Genomic DNA, 12,849 nt, shown 5'->3' with positions numbered 1-12,849 from the left:
CGGTTTGCTGTCTAGGGGATGCACCATGAGCGCAGAGGAGGCCCAACCTGAGTCGCTGGGCGCGCGCCGAAAGGAAAAGCCCGGTGGTGCTCGGCGGGAGCGCTGGCCAGGGTGGTGCGACCGGCCGCGTGGGCGTAAGAGCGCTGGCGGCGGGCTCAGGGGCTCACCGGCTGTGGGGGCAGCACTGAGCCGCCCGGCCAGCGCCTACTAGGGCAGCGGCAGTGTGTCCTCCGCCGGCCCCTCTGGGGTAATTTACATGCTGTCACAACCCGATGCTGACTAGGAGGCTTGCAGCTCGCTCACTTGCTCTTGGCTCCTGCCACCGCTCAGCCGGCTCAGCCCAGGGGAGCCCGAGCGCCTGGAAGGGAGGGGACAGAGGAGGGAGGGAGTGAGGGCGCGCCCCAGCTTTCCCTCTGCCCTGCAGCCCGCCCTTCTTGCAGCCTCCGGTTCGCCCGGAGCACCGCTCACACTTGGAAAACTTAGGTCTGCGGCGGGGCGGTATGTGGCACCTCAGCGAAGCGGCCCTGGCCCGAGGGGGGGAGGGGAAAGAGGAGGAAGTGAGCCCAAAGGATCTGCTGTGAGCTGTTTGTCCAGCTGTTTCTATTCGCACCCCCAGCAGTACAACCAGAAGGGGGCCGAACCGACAGCTTAGGGTGGCTGGCTTTAGACGCTAATTTCCAACTCTTGTCCTTACAACTTGTCTTTTCCAGGCACCCTGGAGTCCCCTCAGACCAGCCCGGCGGGCACACACCTGCCAGCCTTCCCTGACCTAGCAGCTCTGGCGGCTCCCAAGCCTGAGAAAATGGCCCAGTCCAAGATTGACTGCCGCTCACCTGTCGGCCTCGACTGCTGCAACTGCTGCCTGGACCTGGCCCACCGGAGCGGTCTGCAGCAAGGCAACAGTGGGGAAAACAACCCGGGCAGCCCTACAGTGAGCAACTTTAGGCAACTGCAGGAGCAGTTGATCTTTGAAAATCTCAATACTGACAAGCTCAACAGCATAATGAGGCAGGATTCTCTAGAGCCTGTGCTGCGGGACCCCTGCTACCTGATCAACGAGGGCATCTGCAGTCCCAACATCGACCAAACTATGCTCTCCATCCTGCTGTTCTTCCACAGGTAGGTAGCTGGGCACATGAGTGGTTATGCATTTCTGCTAGACCCTTGCCTCTTACAAAAAGGGAAAAGCAGGAAGTTCACCAGAGAGACTGGGAATGTCAGGCTCACAGGTTGCCCTGACTGGACTTTTGGCTACCCTGGAGCCTTGCACAGCTCAGGGGAAGCCTAGCAGGTGTGATCCTGTTTGGAAAGGTTCCCACGAAGTTTCATAAGAAGGCTGGGACCCAAAAGGTGAGCAGATCCTATATAGTTTAGAGGACGGTACCACTCCTTCTTGAATGCCCAGCCCCTCAGGACATTCTGCTATGGTGTCCTCTTGGAATTTGAGTTCCACCCTACTGAGAAGCTCATTTCTTTTCTTTTGGTATCAGGGATCAAACTGACAACCTCATGCATGCCAGGCAGGTGCTTGTGCCACTGAGCTAAATCCCCAGCCCCAAAAACCTCATTTCTAAGTGTCTAGACTCTGAATGAAACCGTAAGAGCTTTTAAATTACTTAGTGACCCTGACTAACAAGACAAGCAAAATGTCCAGACAAATTAGGCTGCTGCTGTTCTTAGAAGGTACAAGGCAGGACATAAGAAAAACTAGAGACTTGTGCGAATTTCTTGAGAGTTCAGATGGGGGAGAACCCCCATTGCCTCCATAGATCATAGCCTTTGATTGTATACACAAGCAAAATGCACTTCTAGAGAGTAACCTGGGACATCTTCTGTGCCTCAAGAGCTGCATGTGGCAGCAGAATGTATGAATTCATATCCTCCATGCAGGTGTATGTTCCAGTGTAGGTCAGACTCTCTAGAAATCTTGCTGGAGAGGCAAGGAAGGGAGAGTGGAGGAGAGAAAACACAGTGAGCATACCCAAAGTGGCTGCTGTCCTGTAGTCTGAGAGACTCTGGTGAAAACAACTTAACAACCGAGGCAGTGTAAAGCAGAGGAAGGGGCACTTCAGGAAACCTTACTTTGGAATTTGGTGTTCTCTGTGTGTGTGTGTGTGTGTGTGTGTATGTGTATGCAGGGTGCTTCTAGAATAAAAGCAAGTGTATGCTCAATAACACACAGTTATGCAAGAAAAAGATATTCTTGCAATGGGAGCCTAGATAGTAAGTACTAGTTATGCCCCTCCTTTTACATGTGAGCCTGAGTAAGTTGTCGGACTTCTCTGATCTCTTTAAGGCTTCTTGGAGCTGAAGTTCTTTGTCACAGGCAGGTAATATTCCTTAAGTGATAAGAAATACTGAGCACTCACAGAATACTTGGGTGGCTCTAAGCGTCAAACAAGAAGATCTAAACTCAGTTGAGAAAAGGCAAGAGCTACTCTCACTTACTGCTAAGACTTTGTTTGCCTCTCTTGTCCCAAGATGAATCCACCACTGCCTCACCCTTAATGCCAGCCCTAGTGGTTTCAGGTAGCGACAAGCAAGGCTCCTGACTTTGTTAGTATCATCAGAACAAGTTGTATTTCTTAGGTATTTTCAATGCCATTGAGACCTTTCCCATCTATTACTTCACTTTAGGTTTCAAATTACCTCATTGTCTAAAATAAAGCAAAACATGGAAGGAACAGGTTTTAAGAGAATCTTCATTTCTGGTGAAAGATTACTGTAAGCGTGTTTAGCCCATAGATGCTGAATCTCTGCAGAGTGAGATCCCTCACAGGATCCTAATGATCTGGGCTCTGTTGGGCAGGGCAGGTTGGGGAGAGTATCTGGAAGAGTGGCCCATAGCTTTTGCATTTTTTCAACTAAAAGAGAAACTCCCCTCACCCTGGGTGGGAGTTAGGTAAAATATGAGAGGAGAATGCTTCCTTTGGTTCTGGTTCTGGGCCTAGGTGGGTTAGATCTGGCTGAGGGAGGTACAAAGGGTAGGAGCCTGAAATCAAAGTGTTCACTTGTGCTATACTTAGGGAGTGTCATAGTTGTTTGGGTTACTTGAACGAGTGACTTCTTTTGTCATCTATTCTATTTACACTGATTTATTGATATTTGGTTCTTGGAAAAGTCTGAAAATGCTACAGAGTAGGGCTGGGGAGTGTTGAAGGCACTGGTTGAGGAAAGAGAGTGAACTGTTGAACAGGTGCCCCAGAGCACCTGGCCTCCTGAGAGCAGAGCAACTCAGTGCCCTAAACCACTGAGGAACAACTCAGGAGGCTGTCAGGTTTTCTTGAAGTTTAGGTGTGAGTGACAGGGTCCTGCAGTAACTACCTTATTAATTTTACCAGTACAAATCATTCTCTCATTTTCCTTGACAACTGGGATCTTAGAGATTTGAGGTTCTGAATTCAATTTAGGCTTTTCCCAGAATGACATGCACATTAGTACACTCAGCGACCATTACTGCTGGTCATTGGATTTCTCCAGTATCTGGGCTGGATAACTTTCTCCTAAGTGAACACTTCCTCTCTTCATTTAACTCGTTGGATTTCTGTCATGTCTCAGCTAACATGTTTACTCTCATTACATCTCATGAATAGACATTTCCTATTAGAATATCTTCTTCCTTTGTGGACTTTCAATACCACTGCTTATACTGGAAAAATTACCATCCCCGGCCCTAGTTCTGCAGCACATTCTATTGCTCTGAGGACTTTCATATTCTTGGGAAGACAGCAAACCCAAGACACATTCTTCATTTATATATATTGTGGCTGCTTTGACCTATCCCTGGCTACCATCTTAGGCCTTGGTTTCCTTGAAGTACAAGAGTGTAGGCAATTTGAGAAGAGAATCTTTTTTGGGTTTAAGTGTAGCTATTCTTTTTTTTTTTTTTTAAGTTTTAATCACACACAGTAGCTAATAGGCTGATAGAAGGCCTGATGGACAATGCTATATATGGTAATGGATATGCAGCTTGTTGGTTTGTAAATAGTGCCTGTACGCTATTAAAACACATGTTTTAAACACCACCCCTTCAATCTTGTGTTATGTAACTAATAAATACAAAGAATTAATAGTTGACATTTATTATAAATTAATAATGGGTACTAAGTATTTTGTCTTTATAATGTCATTTAATATTTATAGAAACCTAATGAAATAATATTATCAACCATTTTCATTTTATAAAGAAAGAAACTGAGGCTTGGTAAATTAAGTAACTTTCCCAAAGCTTCACAATGAAGAACAGACCCAAGATTGTAAATGAGGTCATAGATTCTAAAGTACATAGATTGTTTATGAAGAAAGACTTGTTTAAAACAGTCAAAATATAGGCATGATGGTACATTACTACAATCCCAGCACTTAGGAGGCTGAGGTAGGAGGATTACTAGGAGTTCAAGGCCCCACGGTAGGTTCAAACCAGACTTAACTGCCTAGTAAGACCCTTATCAAACAAACAAAATAACTGAACTAAACTTAACACTAAGGAAATTTGTAGAAGCATGAGGTTGTGAGTTCGATCCCCAGTACCCCACCCCCCAAAAAAGAAAAAGAAATTGTTAGAACCCTGGATATTGTCTGTGAGCCCAGAATCTTTCTAACTGGTCAAAATATCTTTATGAGGTAGAGAGACCACCTATCCTAGCCCTGGGACACAGGACTTTCATTAATCAAACCGGGACAGTCCCAGGGAACCTGGGATAGTTAATCACCCTATTATTAGGGGACTCTCCCTTGTCATTTGATTATGCTTCAAAAACTGAAAATTTAGGTGGGTGGTAGAATGTACTGGGAAGTTTCCAATGTAAATATAATATATGGAAAGCTTCATAAATAGACATTTGAAGGACTAATAATTCTCTGATCTATAAGGTAGGTATAGCAAGCTGGGATAGAAGTGTTAACAAAATTCTGTTATGACTGTTGTTGTAACCTCATATTTATTTCTAAAGTTTTACCCAACACTTTCATATCAACTCTTTTCTGCACTTGACTAAAAAGCATGCCTGTGTAGTGTCGTCTGAAATATGTTGGATCTTGGGCTCCCTTCACCTCTAGAAGCCCTGGTATTCTGCCTTTAACCATATGACCTAGCACCAGCTGGTTTCCACACATAGATGCTCAGAAAATAGTACTAGAAGCAAATCTTTCTGAGTGCCCCCCATGTGTGCTAATTCATTTACTATTCTCTAGTGAGCTGATACACAGTAATGTAGAGGAAGGATATAGATTCAGAAATCAGGTTTTCAAGAAGATTTTACATGAAAATATCTGAGCTTTGTCTGAGTCTTAGAAGTGATGATTTCATATGTATATTCCTGGACCTGGCTTCTGAAGTGGTAGTCACTTGTGTGGTTTGATACGAAGAGCTGCCTGCTATAGTGTCTAAATTTGTACTATGTAAGATTCAGTTCTCTGTCCCTGCACCATCTAAATCCCCTTCCCATAGCACCAGTGGTATGTAGACCACACCGTGAGAAACCCTGAATTAAAGATTGCAACCTTTTGTCAACTAATTTACCATTTGATTTAGGGATATAATTCTTTGCCACAGAGAGCTGTTGGGTTTCTGTGTGGTTAAGCTTGACATTCTTTGCCTTTGTGATTTTTGCTTTTGATACCAAGCTTTGAAAGTCCTTCTTTGGCCCAAAGTAACTTAAAATAGCTGTTTCTGGAGTGTCTATTGGTCTGACAAAGAAACACTCTTCAATTAATGGACAGTCTCCATTAAAAACGCAAAAGCCTTTTGCAGTCTTTATATCCATGGTTTGGATATCTCACGAAAACCCTGACATGTAAGAAATTGTCCTTTTGCTGAGATGCAGATGTGAATATCATTTGCTAGGAGGCTAGTATGTGGAGAATAATCTTTTTGCTGAGTAAGTCTGGCACACCTCTTAGCACCTGCTACTAGGTATGGGTATGTGTTACATATTCACATATCATAAGATACAATGTCATTTAATATGGTGATATATATATATATATGTATGTATATACATATATATAACTCATTGCCATTTCAGTATTTTTAAGTACTATGTATACCATATATAAGCCATCATCATTTCCAGAACGTCATCATCTCAAACAGAAACTGTATACAATGATATTCCATTGGCCACCTCCCATCCCTGGTAACTTCTATTTCACTTTCTGTCTGTATGACTTTGCTTATTCTGGGTAATTCATTAAGTGAAGTCATACAACATATGGCCTTTGGGTCCAGCTTGTTTTACTTAGTTTAATGTTTTCAGAGTTCATCCATGTTGTAGCAGGTACCAGTATTTTGCTCCTTTTTGACTGAATAATATTCCATTGTATGGGTTTAATGCATTTTGTTTATTCATTCATCCATCAATGGACACTTAGGTTGTTTCTGCCTTTTGGCTACTGTTGAAGAATGCTGCTATGCTGGAGATTTAGCTCAGTGGCACAGCACCTGCCTGACAAGTGCAAGGTCATGAGTCCAATTCCCAGTTTTAAAAAACAAAAAAGAATGCTGCTGTGGCTGGGCAGGGTGGTGTGCTCCTATCATCCCATCATTCTGTGATGCTGAAGTGGGAGAATTAAAAATTGAAGCCCAGCCTGGGCAATTTAGCTCTTGTATCAGAACACAAAACAAAACAAAACAAAAAAGGGCTGGGGATATAACTGTGTAGGCACCCTGGGTTCAGCCACCAGCACTGAAGAACAAGACACTTCTGTAAACACTGGTGTTTTACAAGTATCTGTTCCACTTTCTGTTTTCAGTTATTTTGAGTATCTACTTGAGAGTGGCACTGTCCAGTACGTCTCAAAATAATTTTTTGTCTTCTACTCAGCCTATACTAGTCTGTCACTCACGAAAAGAAGAAATGTCTACTTCTTAGCCAGGTGTGGCAGTGCACACCTGTAATCTGAGCACTTGGGAGGCTGAATCAGAAGGATCCTTGCTAGTTTGAGATTAGCCTGGGCCACAAAGTGAGCTCACTGCCAACCTGAACTGCATAGAGAGACCCTGCCTCAAAAAAGACACAAGAAAAAGATGTTTATTTCTTTTAGCAGAATATTCTTGAGTCAGCTGCTGGTGCTAGTGATGACTGAAACCTGAGAAGTTTAGCAAAGTTACAGTGCTAGCTGTGGAAATGATATGCTTTCTGAATGTTCATGAGCTAGACACTGGTAAAAGTTTTGGTGTATATCTCTCATGAGTAGCCAAGATCCAGCATGCCTTTGAGAACAGCAACATGTGACACTGTGATTTATAATTGACTACTTTGTGTGGATTTATTTCTCAGACCTTCAGTGTGACAGATCACTGGGAGAAGGGCTTTAGGAGAGAGGTGGAAAGATAGTGCTGAAATCCAGGAAAGGCCTATCTTGGATGGGCTGCTGCACTGTGGGGTAAGAAGCATGAGAGTTCAAGGGGTCTGGTTGTAAAGTTCATGCTCTTAAAGAACGATGGTAAGAATAGACCACAAGCTTGATCTACTCTAGGTTTTAGCTCAGAGTGGACTCGAGTGAGGTATCTTAGAAAACGACTCTTTTCAGGGTGACTTTTTTTTCCCTCCTTGCCTGAAGAGAAGGTTAATACTCCTGCTAATATTTGTGTTTGCACATACACTGACAATCTCTCAGTTCTAGGTCAAGTGTTGGCTCCTTTCCAGATCTGGCTCTGAAACCAGAAAGTCTAAATGAATGGAGATGTACGTGTATAGCCAAATCTGACAGTTTCCAGGCCCTCTGCATGATGGAGCCTTGCAGAGGTCTTGCCACCAACTGGTAGGTCAGTTGAGAGGAAAGAAGTAGACCATGTCTGCATGGCCATGTCTGGTAATGACTGTTGCACTCTGTTTGCTCATCATGATGATGCTCCTACCTGAACTTTCTTCTCTTATGTAAGGCATCCCTCAAGTTAATAACAAAGCCCTAATCCGCCATAGTGGCTGGGTTTACATAACATATCAGTTGATATAGTTCAGTAGTCTCTTCAGTCCAGGAGGAACCAACCTACTGGGTAAGACTAAAGCTTAAATTCATTTGGTGGGGCATTTTGTATGCTCCGTGTGCTCAAAGGAGAGCATCCCATGACCACAGGGGTCAGAAAGATGAGATCTCCCTTTTGAATAAGGCGAGTAATAATGGCCCACGATGTACTGTGCCATCCCAAGGTCTGCAATAATAGGACAAGGGTTAGGGTGTCACTGTCGTGCTACAGCTTCTGTAGACAAGGCTCTTTGTGGAACTCCATGGGCTCACAGGAGCCATATGAAGATGAGAATGTTAGATCCCAGCCTCAGAGCAGCCCGGATTTGTTGAGGAGTCAGCTCAGGGAGACATGGATTCTGAAGGCCGTTGTCTACCATGCTGAAGTCCAGCTTAACTAAGGAGTTAGAATGGGGATAAAATGGGGTCTTGGAGAGCAGACAGCAAACTTTTACAGTTTCTATTCCAGGAAGGAAGAAATTCTTTTAGCAGGCAAAGAAAATTCACTTGTATCCTCTAGCTAAAAATTCCTGCCCCAAAGTTGCAAATTACTATTGGAAATGATGTGAGAGGTGTAAGACTGCAGCCAGCACAGGAGACTGAATTAGGAAGCAGACACTAGCTCAAGGGAAAACCAGAACCGGAAGCAGGCTTGGTCAGTGATGGTTCAAGCACACTATCAGCCTTCCTCTCCAGGTAATCGCTTTCCTCAAAATGTGGGTCCCTACCTATGGACAAAGCATCACAGTGACCTTCCCTATCCTTCCTTGAAGGAAGAGTTTTCTAAAAAATATAGGCTTGAGTATTCAACCCACTTCCTCATCTTCTCTTAGGGAGCTAGAGCTCATCTATTCACACTTAGTGGTCTGGCTAGGATTCCCACTATTCCTCATTATTGCAGCTGGTGCTATCTCTGAGTAGAAGTGAAGTGAGAAATAAGAAGAAAGGAAGTGACTTCTATGGTTCTTTCCTGGCTTGCCTCCCTCCAACATCACATGCCCCTCTTCAGTGCTGCCAGACTCCCAGACTCAGTTTGGTCTAGAACAGCCTGCTTGCTCAGTGCTGGCTTCCCCAAGGGCAAGCATTTGGAAGTCTTCTGGGGGTCTAAGTAGAACACACACTTTCAAATGCAAAGCCTACTTTTCCCTCTGTCAGGATAATAGTCAGGTCAGAGGTGAGTGCTAGGCTGCAAAAGTGATCCTTCTTAGCTTCTACACTCAGCACAAAATGTGAGCAGACAGGTGAGCGGCAGTACACTTAATTTTGGTTGAGGCATTGAAGGTGCTCCTGCTTTTGTTTGATAATGCTCATGATATGGCCTGATTCATGGAGGGAGCCTAGAACAGGTCTCAAGAAATTCCTCTTCGTTTTGTGTCTACTTGTTGGTTTGGAAATAGTTCTGGAGATTCCAGACTGACTTAATCCAGACTGGATTTATGATGATTCTTAGCTCTCTTTCTGACTTATTCAGAAAATTATATTACTAGCAAGAAAATTATATTACTAGCTTTATACAACTGAATTCCACTGAAGTCAGAATTGCTGGGTTCTGTGACATACTTCTTTAATAAAGTAATATACCTATAATATAATATCCCCATCAATCTGATACTCCATTGGCTCAACGTTCGTGACTAAGCTGTGTAGCTCCTCTTTTTCTCTCTTGTCTCTGTCCCAGCCTGTCCCATTGTGTTGCCACCACGCAAGTGACTCACAGGCTGAGGGAGGTGAGGACATTGCCCTCCAGTATAAGGGAAAGAGAGGGGGAGAAACTGGAAAGCAAAGCAAAACAGGCAGTTTGGGATTTATCAGCAGGCAGTTTGCATCCAAAACTCAGACTTACAAGTTTTTGGACTAGCCCAAGATCAACATCTCAGAGCTCAAGAGAGCTGGGCACCCAGAGTACCCCAGATCACAGCCAGAATCAGTAAAAATTATGGAGCTACAGATGGAGGTAGAGAATTTCCCTTGTTGGGGACCCATCCTAGTCCTGTAGCACCTCCGTCCTCTTTATATGTTTGGCAGGTAGTAATAGGTTTAAAAGAGGGAATCAGAGAAGAAAAAAGGGAAAAGAAAAGAAAGAATAAAAAAAGGACTTCCCATTTTTAAGGCAATATGCCTGCCTAGGTACAGAGAAATGAATGATGGTATCACCTCATCCAGCCTTGTACTGAGTGACTAAGCACTTTATTTAATCAATCCATCATTTATTGAGCAAAGATCTGCTATTTACTGAGCAGTGACTGTGAGTTTACTGAATTCCTTCCCTCAGAGGACGTAGGTGATGTCAGTGTGTGTGAGGAGCTGAGAGTGTAGCTAGTTTAAGTGGAGCATCTACACCTGAGGCCTGTGGCAAAAAAAAGTACTGAAGCAGCCATGAGTCTCTGAGAGCCCATCTGGGGCTCCTGCTCCTTGAGAAACAGGCCTAGTGCTGAGCAGGGCTTGCGCGGTGCCAAAGCAAACTAGGAAGGGAGTCTCTTGATGGCGGCGGCTTCCAGCAGAGCCTTAAAGAATGGGTTGGCTTTGGCAGGTGGGAAGCTTGCTGGCTGGCTTTAAGGCTTTCTGGTTAGGAGAAGGGAAGAGAATTGCCAGTCCAGCAGGGTTCCTGGTAGGAAGGGGCTGGCCTGAAGTGGGAAAACTTCATTCTTCTTGGGCTAGAACTCAGTCTCCAAGCTTCAGGAGTCTCTAAGCTTCAGGAACAAGAAAAGTTCACTCTGGCACCCCCCCCCCCCATTGCTCCTGACTGACTTGGAACTCTAGTACTCTCTCCTCAGGGGCCGGGGTTAGCCCTGTTCAGGTTTAGGCCTTCGATGCCTGAGAGCAGGAAGGCACCTTTCCCTTATTCCTGGAGAAAGCCCACTGGAATCAGGAGGGTTGAGCTTCGGTATACGGTCAAGGGTGGGCATCAAAAGAGCCTGAGGGCTATGGGCTTCATATCTGTGAATCTCCAGCCTGAGTCTCTACAAAGCGTCTTCTGAATTGGGTAACCAAAGCAAGGCAGTGTCAACATGCTGCCACAAAAATGAAGATGGATAGATAGATAGATAGATAGATAGATAGATAGATAGATGATAGACGTACATATATATACACACACATAGAGATATTCCTCGTTTAACAACTTGTTTAATGACTGTTCGGTCTTATGATTAGTCTTTTTTGCATAGGATTCTGTACATCTTGTTCATAGAGCCTCAGTGTCTTTTTTTATTATACAGGACTGTAATTTTTGCTGATTTTTCTGTACAGTACAGTACTATAGTTTTATACTGCTATACACTACAGTTCTACATGTAAAAGTTATGCAAGTAAAAGCAAAGCCATCAAGTTGGGGTTTCCTATAACTATTTCTTTGTTCTGAATATTGTAATGTACATACTGTGTACAATTCCTCATTTAGCAATAATTTCACTTAATGACCTAGGAATGTAACTGATTTGTTAAACAAGGAATGTCTCTGTATACACACACGTATGTACCATTTGCCCGAGTATCTTTGGGGGGAAAAGCACATATGTTTGCACTTCCACTTAACCGTTTTTGCACTTTGATCAAATTCTTCCTCCCCAGATAACCCCCTAAGCAAAGGCCCTAGGGCAGGACCAGAAAAGGTAGGAAACCTCAAAGTGGCAAGAAGAAAGGGAGCTGGGTAGCAATAGAAACCAGCCCCAGGTAAACTGGGGAAAAGGGGTGCTGTTCATGGTCAGTACTCCATCCTTGCTTCCTGTTTTCCCTCACCATCATTAGTATCTCAGACACCCAAGCTCACTAGCCTTTCCTACAAGTAGTTGGGAGGCTTCACATTTAAATTTATGAACAGATTCAACAACAAATATTCATTACACACTTGCCATGTGCCAGGATTAATGTTAGGCAATGGAAATACAGAAGTCACATTCTCAGCTCTCTTAGAATATTTAATGGAGGCGGGAGACAGACATTAACCAGTCAGACTAATGAACATGTAATTACAAACTGAGTGCAAAGAGGGAAAAAGAATAAGCTCCATCAAAGAATATAACAAAGAAACTTCATGAGATAGTGATATCTGAGCTAAAGAAATGAATCTCTTAACACCCAAATTTCTAATAATCAAACTGAGGCCATATGAGACATTTTCAGACAGAGGAGTTTCTAAAGAACTCTTCAAATCATACCACATAGGTAGCTCTCATACCCCTAGGAATATTTCTGGGCCATAAGTAGCCAATGGGTCCAAAGAAGGAAAACTAACAACATTCTGACAAGTGAAAGAGATAAGTTTGAAGCCATGGGCAACTAGTTCTTTCATGTCATCCTATGCTAAAAATAGTCCATGACAGTATGGAAATGGGTAAGGCCTAGCCCTGGGAACCAGTGATAAAGTGGGTATAGCCTGTGGGAAGGAAAATTTGTTTTTGTAACTTATTTACTGTACAGAAAAAGGGTTTTTCCCCCTTTTCAGTTTGCCTTCTGAGCTATGAATGCTTCTCATTGTACAGAGGCAATGGGGCACAGCGCTTCAGGCTATCATCCTTTCTGGGGTCCAAGATATAAATTCTCTGGGCTGCAAATGTCAGTTATGTGTCCAGACTAAAAAACAGCCTGAATACAGAAGGGAAGGGAGGCTCCACCCCTAAGAAAGATAGTGAAATTGGTCAAGGGCCCAAGGAGTTTTCTTTTGAGAGAAGGGTTACCACCACTGTGGTGGGGAGGTCATACAGAGAGCTCATCGTGATCCAAGAAGATCTAATTGTGAAAGGTGAGAATACAGGGAATAGAACTTGTTTAACCAGAGACAGGAAAATCTGGGCCTTGAGAGACCTGTTGGGCAAAGCGAAAAGAACTAAGATTATTGATCTAAGAGAAGGTTGAGGCTGGTGAGGCAGAAATGTTCAAAGG

At 43.8% G+C, this 12,849-nt stretch overlaps 1 protein-coding gene across 2 annotated transcripts in view; it reads left to right on the top strand.

The window, feature by feature from the left end:
- The first annotated feature begins 290 nt into the window (after nt 1-290).
- Tsc22d3 (TSC22 domain family member 3) overlaps nt 291-12,849 on the top strand; it is a 56,474-nt gene continuing 43,915 nt past the window's right edge. Inside the window, exons 1-2 of one of the 2 annotated variants that reach the window (XM_013150211.3) lie at nt 291-483; nt 711-1,119. In XM_013150211.3, coding sequence (XP_013005665.1) covers nt 803-1,119 — 317 coding nt within the window. In that variant the 5' untranslated portion in view covers nt 291-483; nt 711-802. Of the gene's footprint in view, nt 499-710; nt 1,120-12,849 lie in introns of both variants that reach the window. The other variant, XM_003467583.5, reaches the window with a different exon arrangement.

Source organism: Cavia porcellus, unplaced genomic scaffold, assembly GCF_034190915.1.
Source record: "Cavia porcellus strain 051 isolate PalLab524CR breed Dunkin Hartley unplaced genomic scaffold, mCavPor4.1 scaffold_3, whole genome shotgun sequence".
In the NCBI taxonomy this organism is placed as follows: Eukaryota; Metazoa; Chordata; class Mammalia; order Rodentia; family Caviidae; genus Cavia; species Cavia porcellus.
The sequence above is the reverse complement of the archived record's forward strand: the minus strand, read 5'-3'. Positions and strand labels throughout refer to the sequence as shown.